The 12,818-nt window shown below is 40.1% G+C and overlaps 1 protein-coding gene across 3 annotated transcripts in view; it reads left to right on the top strand.

Moving 5' to 3' along the window:
* The first annotated feature begins 829 nt into the window (after positions 1-829).
* LOC131125181 (voltage-dependent R-type calcium channel subunit alpha-1E-like) overlaps positions 830-12,818 on the top strand; it is a 55,801-nt gene continuing 43,812 nt past the window's right edge. For all 3 annotated transcript variants that reach the window (XM_058066462.1, XM_058066461.1, XM_058066460.1), the window contains exons 1-3: positions 830-1,030; positions 3,091-3,523; positions 9,945-10,229. In XM_058066462.1, the coding sequence (XP_057922445.1) occupies positions 3,123-3,523; positions 9,945-10,229 (686 nt within the window). In that variant the 5' untranslated portion in view covers positions 830-1,030; positions 3,091-3,122. The remainder of the gene's footprint in view (positions 1,031-3,090; positions 3,524-9,944; positions 10,230-12,818) is intronic.

The following is a 12,818-nucleotide window of genomic DNA, read 5'->3' as shown; positions in this document are numbered from 1 at the left end:
CAAGTGTTTTGGGTTCTTTGTGTAGAGAACATACATGAATACAGGAGGAACTTTTTCACTTTATTGCAAATACCGTCCTAACATTCATTCATTCATTTTCTACCACTTTTCCTTCTGACGGTCGTGGGGGTGCTGGAGCCTATCCCAGCTGTCTTCGGGCGAGAGGCGGGGTACACCCTGGACTGTTCGCCAGCCAATCACAGGGCACATATAGACAAACAACCATTCACACTCACATTCATACCTATGGACAATTTGGAGTCGCCAATTAACCTAGCATGTTTTTGGAATGTGGGAGGAAACCGGAGTAGCTGGAGAAAACCCACACATGCACAAGGAGAACATGCAAACTCCACACAGAGATGGCTGAGGGTGGAATTGAACCCTGGTCTCCGAGCTGTGAGGTCTGCTCGCTCTTTTGATTGATAGATGTTTCATTAATATTATAAAAGGCGTTGTGGTGGCTTTAAACTGTAATTTGACATTCCAAAAAGTTGTCTTTCAGCCCTGCTTATGCACAATGGAAAAGAGGCTAAGGTGTGTGGCATCAGTCCACCATCTAGTGGTGACTGAATGACTCAAACACGCACTCTTCAATGAACCTGTTGCACTCAGCTGATCCCCGGTCAGATTCCCCCTTCCTTGGTCATCATTGAAATCAATAAAAAAAAATATTGAAAATCTTTGCAGACATTTGCAGAGGAGAATCACACAAAGTGACTCATACCACGGCAGCCGGTGGGGTGGGTGGGTGGGGTGCGGGGGGGTGCTAGGTTTTACGGGAGGTGGGCTTGCTTTATCTCCACGCTTCACTCGTGTTTACGCTCTTGCGTGGAACGCTGCTCTGGCTGCCATCCGCCGGGTAGTATTTATAGCACACCCCCCTCCTCCTCCTCCTCCCCCCGGCAAGAATTATCACTCAAGGAATCATCAGCATCCTTCCCAACTTGTGCGGAGCGGGCAGGGAGGGTCTGCATCGAGGATGCCACCCGAGGCGTACTCCATGGAGGAATAAGAACATCTTGTGGAGGTAAAAGTGCATGAATTTGATCTTTGTTTGTCTGCCTTTGTTTGTTGTTCTTGTTGAATAGCTTTTTTTTGCATTAATAAGAATTCACCTGCTCCAGTTATGCAGCGAGTGTGCATAAAGTGCACAATGTGTGCGAATGTCCACTGTGAAGCATTGGGGCTATTTAAAAGAAATGGATCACAGCCTATAGGGCAATCCCCACCCTAATGTTCATGATTTAGGGCAATTATGTATTTTTCTTGCAGTGGTTATTGGACTCAATTGAATTATCGACAAATCAATCCATTTATTTTCTTGTTAACACATGTGGCATCCATGTGTAAACATTTAATTTCATTTAATTAGTAACTCAAGAGGTGCATATATTTTATTACTAACCCAAATAGCATTTTTATGCAAACATCTTATTACATTTTATTTTTATTTTTATTTTTATTTTTATTTTTATTTTTATTTTTATTTTTATTTTTATTTTTATTTTTATTTTTATTTTTATTTTTATTTTTATTTTTATTTTTATTTTTATTTTTATTTTTATTTTTATTTTTATTTTTATTTTTATTTTTATTAGAAAAAAAATATTAGAAACTGATGGAAATCCATGTGCAGCCATTTTAATCGATTTTATTCACCAAATTATTTCATATGTTCAGCACTGTAAAGCACTTTGTGTTGCATGTCTTTGCAGGAAAAGTGCTATACAAATAAAGTTGATTTGATTTGATTAGTAACACAATTCCTGTGCAAACATCTGATTTGGTTAGTAGCGCCTACAGTATTAATTTAAAGTAGCTCCCCTTTAAGTGGCAGTCTGAGCCAGCCTTGTTAATTCTGTGCTCTGACCTCTAGGCTCAGTTTCTGTGAACAACTCCAACAGGTCTTGATGAGTGAGTCACTGTTATACCTTCACCTAGCCTCTCCCACACTCACTCATCCTCATCCTCCATCTCCTTTCAGTGGCAACACAAGCTTGTTTGCTGTGTCTCTGACTATGACTATATTTGCTCGACCCAAAACCTGCTGCTTTTTCAGCCCTGACACCTTTCCACGCCCACGTCTTAGGCTGTCTCACATGCTACACATAAGCGGCGACCACTGGGTCATGTTTGATCTTTGTGTGGATGGAACTGCTGGCCCCCATAGAGTCAAAACATTACACAACCTTCAGAAGAAGGACCCAAACTCCAGGCTTATGTTACATACAGTATGTACTAGTTCTAAGTTAGCGTTTGCAATATTTGCAATACCACTTTGGAATACAGGGGAGCCACTAAAAAAACATTAAAAAACATTAAAAACATTCCCCATAAAAGACAATGGGAAGTGAATTTGTCTGTTCCAGAGTCAAACTATCTCCATAATTTCCCTATACTAGTTATACATTCAATGTTTCTCACATTTTCGTCTATCTAAGAAGTTTAGTATGCATTATTATGTACCTTTAACAGCCATGTTTTATGGTTATCATCATATTTTTCTTTTTTGCTATATCATTGGTACCCTTTTAGGGCTGCATGATGGCCGAGTGGTTAGCATGTTAGAGATCGGGAATATCCGGGGTCTAATCTCCGCTTCGGCATCTCTGTGTGGAGTTTGTTCTCCCACATTCCAAAAACATGCTAGGTTAATTGGCGACACCAAATTGTCCATAGGTATGAATGTGAGTGTGAATGGTTGTTTGTCTATATGTGCCCTGTGATTGGCTGGCGACCAGTCCAGGATAAGAACCACACACAGGAAAAGCCAAAGAAAAAGCAAAACATTCCTGTAAAATTGTATTTTTTCAATCATGGGTGTTCGAACCTTTTCTCCTGAGGGCCACACGTACAAAAAGGGACCACTTTGATACATATTAAAACCAATCCAGTGTAAGTCAGTTTATGCTAAGCTATGTGAAAAAATATGAACTCTTAAGCAAATTTGTGTAATTAGTACTGAATTAAATTGATGTTTAGAATATGTTGAGGGCCAACAAAAATGGCCCCTGGGTTCCACATCTGGTTTAGGTGTGCACTGACTATTACTGATGTTTTTCTTTCTCTCTACTGTCTGTATTGCAGCATTGTGGCGAAATGGTGGCCTCCTAGCAACTATGGAAATGTTTACCAGTTCAGACCAGTCCCTCTCCCTCTCCCTCCACACTCCGTCCATCTGCGGTCCAGGCGGTGGACAGCAGCGCGTACAGTCCTCCCTATCCCTCCCCGAACCCGAGGCCTGGAGGAAGCCCATCCCAGCCGCCCGCCCCGGGTTGGCACAGGGTGTCCGCTCATGCTCCCTACAGGTCCCTCACGGCGAATTCCTGGACCTTCCCGCCCGAGCGGCCAGCTTTGATGTGCCATGTGGGGAGGATTCGGATCGAGGTTCGGGGTCTCCGAGCCCAGGACACGGGGCGCTTCGGCGGCGTGGAGGACTGGTGGAACAGAAGGACATCATCATGGCTCACCAGGCTCATAAAATCCAGAGCACACCGCAAGCTCGCAGGAAGGAGTGGGAGTAAGTTGAAAGACACTCAAAGGCAAAGGTTAAAGGTTAAATGAATGGTCAAATGGATGGACTCACTTTTGTACACACTTCAATTCATTCATTCATTTTCTACCGCTTTTTCCTAACGAGGGTCACGGTGGTGCTGGAGCCTATCCCAGCTATTTTCACGCGAGAGGCGGGGTACACCCTGAACTGGTCGCCAGCCAATCACAGGGCACATATAGACAAACAACCATTCACACTCACATTCATACCTCACATTCTTAACCTAGCATGTTTTTGGAATGTGGGAGAAAACTGGAGTACCTGGAGAAAACCCACACCTGCAAACTCCACACAGAGATGCCAGAGGGTGCAATCAACAATCAATTCCACATAATTAACAGAATTGCTAATAATTTCCATTTTTTAACTAGCCCACTAAATTATCCTGGGGTTTGAAACAGCTTTAAAAAATATTGCTAGCATTTACACTAGTGTGAAAATTACTGCTTATATGTATTATTGATATTTCTCTTCCAGTAGTAATTGTAGTACATTGGTATCTCTGATGATGAACACATTTGTTTTGTAGAAAATAATGAAACTGTATTAATCACTTCTGGGGTCAAACGTTCACCCTGGTAGAACATGTCATTTTAAAACTAACATTTCAATATTTTGTAAAAGTGTAAAAATAAGTCAATCCCTCTTAATAGTATTTACTATATTAACTGTGTTGTTCTTTTAGTCATAATGTGCTGCTTTTTCCTGCGTTGGAATTCTATTTCCAGTTCTGTGGTCATCATTGCACTTCTTTTTTGTCCTTCGGTGAGAACACAAAAATATTTGCTGTATGTCTACAAATACAACATAAAATATAGGACCCCCGGCACCGGCTAGTGTACCACTCACAGCCATTGGGAGGCGATTGAGATTCTCTTAACCCACAGACAGTGTCTGGTTGAGTTTTAAGTTTCTTATCTTGGACTATGGCCACATAGCTTGTAAATCGGTTTCGGTTTTTGGTATTTTTTGGAGCCCAAATGAGTCAGATGAGGCAAATGTTCCTGATTTTCTTAGCTTAGCAGCTTACGTGTTCATAATAGTCTTTTACAGTATTCCCTTGTGTTAGCTCTATTCCTTAACAGCAGCTATAGAATGAATGAGAGTGAGTCACCATGATAAGATGTACATGTGTTTTGTTGCCGCCTTACAGTGCTTATTTCTCTGCATAGAAGCAATATTTGCCGTTTTCCTTTTGTTGAAAGCATTGTTCCACTCATGAATCACCCAAATCAGCCCCCACTGCTTCCAGCTTTCAAAACTCAGCTTTGACTTTTGGATTTATTTGTACAGCGTGCATGTGTAACATTGCTACTTGGGACTGCGGTGCCATTAATGGTCGAGCTGAGGGTGCTGTGATTAGCCAACACTTGAACATGGAGTGGTGGTACTCCATCAACATGACACCCTAAACCCACCACCTCCTCCTTCCACCCTTCTCTGGACCTCCAACGCCCACTCCATGTCCACTTCAGTGTGTATTGTACAGTTAGTGTCATTCTCTCTTGCTTGCTCATTGCCTATTTGCAATGCTCAGGCGTTTAGTGCACGGCTAATTAGAGAACATAACACACAGGGAAGGTGAAAATGATGGAGAGAGCTGCACTATTTTTCAGCCTTGCATGCATTGCAGTTATTTGTCCATTAGGGGATGCTAGGGAATCAAAGTAGGGCAACAGCAGGGAAGCAGCAAAAGATGCATTTAGAGCCGGGGCCTTCATTTTTTAAATATAAAAATATATTCATGCAAACTACACATGGGCTTGAAAAATTTTGAAAATTTCTGGTAATTTGGGGGATTTTTTTCTTCCCTCAGAATTGACTATTGTCAATTAACTGTAAATTTTGGATTTTTTTTTATATCACAATAAATAATAAACAACATACACAAACATAATAAGGAACATTTAGTTTCATATTTAATAGGCACACATGCATTATTTGCATGTATAAATATTGAATTTAAATATTAAAAGTTATTATATCATTATTTTTGTATTTGAAAATCAGATTTTATTTTTGTGTCCCTGTTGGCTTGTTCTATATATGTTAGAATAATAATATACAAAATTAAAGTAACAGGAACAGTATGTAAATATTGATTATTGTACATTAATAATATTTTTAGCATAATTGTAGTCATCCCACAGCCCAACAGGTAAAATATTATTGGTTATTTATTCAGAATAATCTTATAAATAATCATATTTATCAACCACAAACTTATACAGTATATTTAGACAGGAAACATATTTTTTTCTTTGAACTTTATGAATGATTTCCCTCACATTTGAAATATGAACTGTTCTCATACGTCTACATTTTCACACCATGGTTGGAAGCTTCAAGTGGCAGTCGTTGGTGGAAATAAACCGACATAACATTGGTGCAAGCGGATATCCGTTGCTAGGGAACAGAGAGCCAGAGAGGGGAAAAGATAAAATAAAACACTCAAACACTTGAGTCAATGTTGGCTCAAAGCCTATCTGCAATTATATAAATGCTGTGCACAAGTATGGCCCACTTTAGCTAGTGTGTGTGGGTGTGTGTGTGTGTGTGTGTGTGTGTGTGGTGTCATGGCCTCTCATCCTGCTTCCTTTCACTGTCAAAAAGGCAACTTCCTGTGAATACAGGAAGTTGAATCATATGTCTCCCCATGTTATATTTGCCTTAAGTGGGACTCTTAATCTCTGTATTGATCCATTATTGATTGGTTTTGTTGGTTTATTTTTATTATTAGAGGAGACAAGGAGTGGATAAATGTATGGGAAGCCTGTGGGAAGTGGGAAGACTTTGTACAAGATGATTACAGTCTTTCTGTGGGAATTTCTTGTCCATTTTTGAGGTCAGAGGTCACTGATGATTTTAGGTATGACAGGGCTTTGTGACTTGCCGTTGGATGGTGTTCTTCCACACCAAACTAACCCAAGAAGGCCTTCATGGACCTGCATGTGACCTCAACTGTGGAAGAAAAAAAAAAATAGGACCATTCCCACAGAGTATACAATCGTCCAAATGTCATAAATGTACTCATAGATCACCACAATAGAGGCCACTAGACATTTTTTATTTGGTTCTAATACACACAAAAAACCTCTGCAGTGGAGTAGTGAGTCATGTGTAAAATTATGGACATTGTATATATGTAATACAGATTTTCTCCAGCTTGTATAGTCACAGTGACCTAGCGGCTAGCACGGGTGCAAATCATTTGGGTGTGAATGTGAGTGAAGGTTTGTTTGTCTATATGTGCCCTATGATTGGCACACTTGCCCAAAGTCATCTGAGATAGACTCCTCCTCAATTATTATATAACCCTAATAAGAACAAACAGTGTACAATTAGTGGATGTATGATCATGGGACAAATGCTCAATGATTTGGGGTCAATTAGTTGCCAAAGACCCAGTCCAGGGTGTACCCCGCCTCTCGATTGAAGTCAGCTGGGATAGGCTCCAGCATACCGGGGTATAAGCGGTATAGAAAATGGATGGATAGTTGCCAAAGATGTTTTGCTCGACCAATCTTGCTCAAATTTACACCTTGGTGTTTTGTAGAGTGCATTTCAGGCCAATGTTATGGGGGTGGTTAGCGTGCAGGCCACACAGTTATGAGACCCGAGTTCGATTCCACACTCGTACATCTCTGTGTGGAGTTTGCGTGTTCTCCCTGTGCATGCGTGGGTTTTCTCCAGGTGCTTCGGTTTCCTCCCACATTCCAAAAACATGCTAGGTTAATTGGCGACTCCAAATTGTCCATAGGTATGAATGTGAGTGTGAATGGTTGTTTGTCTATATGTGCCCTGTGATTGGCTGGTGACCAGTCCAGCAGGGTGTACCCCGCCTCTCGCCCAAAGACAGCTGGGATAGGCTCCAGCATGCCCGCGACCCTCATGAGGAAAAGCGGTAGAAAATGATTGTTATTCAGGCAATACAGTAAGGCTGCATGTTTCTGACAAAGTTTAGCGTTAGCTTACACCAGAGCTTTTCAACTCATTTGTTGTGGGGGCAGACTTTTCCCTTCACTGCCAATTATTCTTATTTTGTATATAATGTCAGTGCAAGACTCTGTTGTCCCTTTTACCTCAGCAAACAGCTGATACAGTCATAAATGTATTAAACATCTTTTTATGGACTTTAAGGACCTACAGCAAAACATTAGTCTAATCGTGGTGCTGTTTTTAAGGATGTGCCGCATAAGGACAAGTCAAATATCATCGATTTGACAAGTGTGCTTTTTTTTTTTTTTTTTTTTTTAGCAAACATGACTTTTGCCATGTGTATCCATCCAAGGAATCACAGCTATATTGTGTCTTAACTCTTTTGTCCACCAGCTGAATTGAGCTGTTTCCACTACTGTACAGACGTGTTGCTGCAGAAGACGTCCCACTTGTGCATGTGTGTGTGTGTGTGTGTGTGTGTGCAAATTTCTGTAGGAAGCACTATTGTGAAACATGGCTTTGTTGGCAGAAATAAAAAGAATGGGCGCATGGAATTCAAGAGAGCCATGTCGCTATGGAAACAACTGAGACAGTGGATACCGTAGATAGAAAGAAATGGAGAGATAGATGTCGTTGGTAGGCATGGACAACTATTTTTCGTTGATTGGTCTAGTGTAAGAGTACATTTGGACTTTTTTATTTATTTTTATTTTTTGCAGCTTACTTGGGAACTTGATCATATTTATTCCCTTTACCTTAAAGATTTGCCCTTGCCAAGCATCCATTTGTCACTCTGTCTTGGCAGCCTTCACAAGCCACCCCCCCCCTTCCGTCAGAGCCCTCAAATGCTGCCCATCTGCACCCTTTTCCTACCTGCGTCTCACAGCCCTTGTTTAGCTTACTTTCTGTAAAATACTACGTATAGTATCCCGAGCACAGCGTCGGCTATATCGATGATGCTGTGCTTGACTTTACTTGCACTTTTTAGTTGCACATGTCTGCTTATTGAATGGTGGTGTGGTCATTTTTAGGAATAAAAAAAAAAGCTTCTGGGAGGATGGGGGTGCAGCAGCAGCAGATGGAGTGAGCAGTTGCCTAATGAGGTCTCACTTGTGGCACCCAGCTTGACGAAAAAGACCCGTCTTTCTTCTTCTCCTCTCCCAAAAAAAAAGGGAGCAGCCCTAAGATCTATTTCATGCTCTATTTTTACGCCTGACTTTTGCTCCAATATTAGCACAATGGCCTAGTTTTTAAATATTCTTACAGTACAACCCGGTCTCCATTAAGCTTTCTTACTATTTTTATTCATCTATTTTATTATACTGTATTCTACGATGAATTATTTGTTACTGTTGTCTCTTTTGAATGATTTTATTGCCCCCCAAAAAATCTCTAAAAAAGAAAAACAACAGTACACGTCAAACAATCTACAATATGCCCATATGATAATGATTAAGTTGATAATGATGATGAATGATGATATATAATATATATATATAATATATATAATGATGAATTTGATAGCGATTATACCTTTTTGGTTGTATTTTTATTCATGGTATTTTACATTAAATATAACATCAATGATAATAAGGATTTATATTATTTGTATCTTATTGGGTGTCGTGTTTGGAATATTTTATGCATAATATTATTTTAATCTTTACTTGCTTGACTCATCGGTTAATTTGTATTTATTATTTGACAAATAACCATTTGTTTGTATTTGTAATTGTTTTATGGTAGACATCATATTATTATTATTAGGTGTCATTATTATGAGTAACAGGTATATTATCTTATATTATTATCATGTAGCATATTATAAAATACACATTTATCAATAATAAATATATAATGAACGTGAAAATATTATAAATATTTAATATATTGATATATATATTATTAGATATTTTAATTTCAAATTTTCAATTATAGTATCAATATTCCAAACCCAATCACTGGATCCTGATATTGTCTATGTCAAGTTAGCACAAATCAATCAACCTGTTTTTTTTTAAATATCACATAGTGTTTGTGCATATGGCATTCCTCTGTCAAAATGAGCAAACCCCCAATTGCTATGGTAACTACATACAGAAGGTGCCCCCCCCCCCCCGTATCTCCTCCTCCCATAGAGATGGCGGTGCTAACCATGAGATGATGCTGTAGGAGGGTTCCTTCATGTGTTCGCTCTCCTGGTTGCCTGACCACTTTTCCTCCTCCCTCACCAGTGCTGCAGGTGATATCACATCGCTGCATGCATGCATGGAGACACTCGTGGGGGAGGGGAGGATGTGTAAAGTTTGTAAGGACTTCCGGCGGATTGTACGCTTCTAATGAGGACTGAGGCTGTAGTTGAAAAGTTGTTTTTAGACGAGGAGTTTTCTATGGAGTGACTTTTGTTGGACTGAAGCCGGATCACTTTGCTCATCTGTCTTTGTAGAATGGCTCGCTTCGGAGACGAGTCCGCTCCCAGCACCGTGGACTCCGGGGATGGAGACGTGGAGCGAGGCATGGACGCTCAGGACCCGGCGGTGACAGCTGCCGCTGCTGGTGCCGGCGCACTGACGGCGTCCATGAAGCAAGCCAAGGCGCAGCGGGCCAGGACCATGGCTCTGTACAACCCTGTGCCGCACCGGCAAAACTGCCTGACCGTCAACAGGTCGCTGTTCATTTTTGCAGAGGACAATATCATCAGGAAATATGCACGTCGCATCATCGAGTGGCCATATCCTTTTCTTGACGCCGTGTAAAGTTGATCAAGTGGCGGTGACTGTGTTCAGCACCTTGGTTGCAGAGTTACTGTGCGACGACCCTTCGGAAATGTAACACCGTTTCCTTACACCTTAACATACTTTTGATAGTCTTTCAAATGGCTTCATCTAGTATTCGTAAATAGTATTAACAATATGCAATATGATTAAAAAAATAAATAATAATAATCAAATATTCATCAGGGTTTTGTTTATTCCCCTTAATCTTGAATTTCATCCAAACATTAACTTGTTGTTATAAAATTAATTAATTAATTAATTCATTCATTCATTCATTTTGTACCGCTTGTCCTCAAGAGGGTCGCGGGGGAGCTGGAGCCTATCCCAGCTGTCTTCGGGCGAGAGGCGAGTTACACCCTGGACTGGTTGCCAGCCAATCACAGCGGTTATAAAATATATAGTTTAAATATGAAAATTGTGTTTAAAACGAATATAATAATTTACGATTTTTTCAAAGTGATCGACATGAACAGTAGTTGTAGCAACTACACTTTTAATATGTTTTTATTCAATACGATCTAGTCAGAATAGTTCATAAACATGTAAAAAACGACAAAATGATAATTAGTATCATCATGTAGTAATTTGAAATCCCCCTTAATTTTAAAAACAATATAAAACATTTACTTATTCTAAAATATCAATAAATTGTTATACTATTACGAAGTACAAATATGAAAAATACGTATATAATTTTGATGGATTTACTGAAGTTTACTTCAGTGAATTGATTAGGCTTTAGTCTAACCCAAACTATCTTGTATTTTAAGTGTTCATATTTTCTGTGCTTATAAGATAAATAAATACATAAAACACAGTGTTACATCGGCTAGCATCATGAATCCGTTCCAGAAGGTTCGACTCAAACCAAATCGTACTCTAACCGAATATATTTTCCCCATATGAAATAATGAAAGTGCAAAAAATTGGCTCCGTACATACAAAACCTTTCAAAAGTTTTCTAATGATAATTTTCCATGCATAAAACAATGACAGTCAGAAATAAACTTTTAAGGTGGTAGCGAGATCAACACATACACCACCTCTGTGTTTTGTGATGAGGTATTTCTTGAATTCAATACAGTTTCTCTCCTTTATCGAAATGCTGGCACTTGCAACTTTCCTTTGGCTCCATTTTGGGTTATTTTGCAGCCGTGAGACTTGTGACTTAACAGTGTTAGTTCGCCAAGAAGTAGAGCGTGAAGCGCTGATAATATCAGAGATGAACGACAGAGCTCGGGGGCAATGACTTCGAGTTCCTGTTGCCATGCTAAAGGCTAAGTCAGGAATGTTTTGTGATCAAATTTATAGTTTTCTCAGTGGCGTTGGTGCTTTTTTTCACAACCCTATTAATCATCACATGCTGCATCCATGGCTGCTAGCAAGGCCAATTGCACATTTGGATGCCAGTCATATACCATCCACCTCCAGGCAGAGAAAAATGAAGGAATGGGGAGTGGGGAGCTCGGTATTCGCCAAGCATTCTGTCATCTGACCAGAGGTGAGTGGCGAAAACAGACATTATCCCACACAACAGCATACTTGTTGACCACCCCTCATTCTCAGGGACTAAGACCTTGTAAAGAGTCAGTCAATGTTGTATTGTATGGACCAAGAAGGAGGATAAGGGTGATATGACTAGTGCTTTCCAGTTTACTGTATTTCTGTGAATACATATACAGAATTGCTAGTATACAGCATGAAACTACACAAAGTACAACAGTTTACAGTGCTGACTGTTCATATACATAGAAAACATGCTTTATGTTGTCAACTATATTATTGTCATCTATGACAGCACTATGAATTTCTCTAAGGCTTATTTCATTGTTTGCTATCAGCATTCCCTGTTCTTTATACCAATTGAATTTTGGAAGGACCACCAAATTTGGTTGCACCCTCTGACCAGCTTCAGCCATTGAGAGATTGACAACACGGTGCACGATTGCAGACCTAATTTCATTTGAAATCTGCCTTTGTCTTTGGGCTATTGTTTGATCGCATCCTCACCCCACTTCCACAATACTGACCTTCCAGGTATAGGTATAACATTTGCTTAACAGGACTTGATTACTAGTTCAACAATTTTGTATGTAATGAATCAAGATGAGGCGCACCGTGATAAAGTGGTTAGTGCGCAGGCCACACTGCTGGGTTTGATTACCCACTCGGGCATCTGTGTGTGGAGTTTGCATGTTCTCCCCGTGCGTGCGTGGGTTTTCTTCCTCCCACATTCCAAAAACATGCTAGGTTAATTGGCGACTCCAAATTGTCCATAGGTATGAATGTGAGTGTGAATGGTTGTTTGTCTATATGTGCTCTGTGATTGGCTGGCGACCAGTCTAGGGTGCACCCTGACTCTCACCCGAAGACAGCTGGGATAGGCTCCAGCATCTGAGAAAAGCACCAAAGCATCTGAGAAAAACTGAAATAACATGACAAGACACGCACCATATTAGATGCTATTCAGGAAATGTACATGAAAATGTCGTTTTGTAGTGCACATCTGTAGTCAATCAATCAGGGGGTTGATCAAGGCGCCC

The sequence above is a fragment of the Doryrhamphus excisus genome, chromosome 3 (genome assembly GCF_030265055.1).
Source record: "Doryrhamphus excisus isolate RoL2022-K1 chromosome 3, RoL_Dexc_1.0, whole genome shotgun sequence".
Taxonomy (NCBI): Eukaryota; Metazoa; Chordata; class Actinopteri; order Syngnathiformes; family Syngnathidae; genus Doryrhamphus; species Doryrhamphus excisus.
Note: the sequence above shows the minus strand (reverse complement) of the source record. Positions and strands in the feature narration are given on the sequence as shown.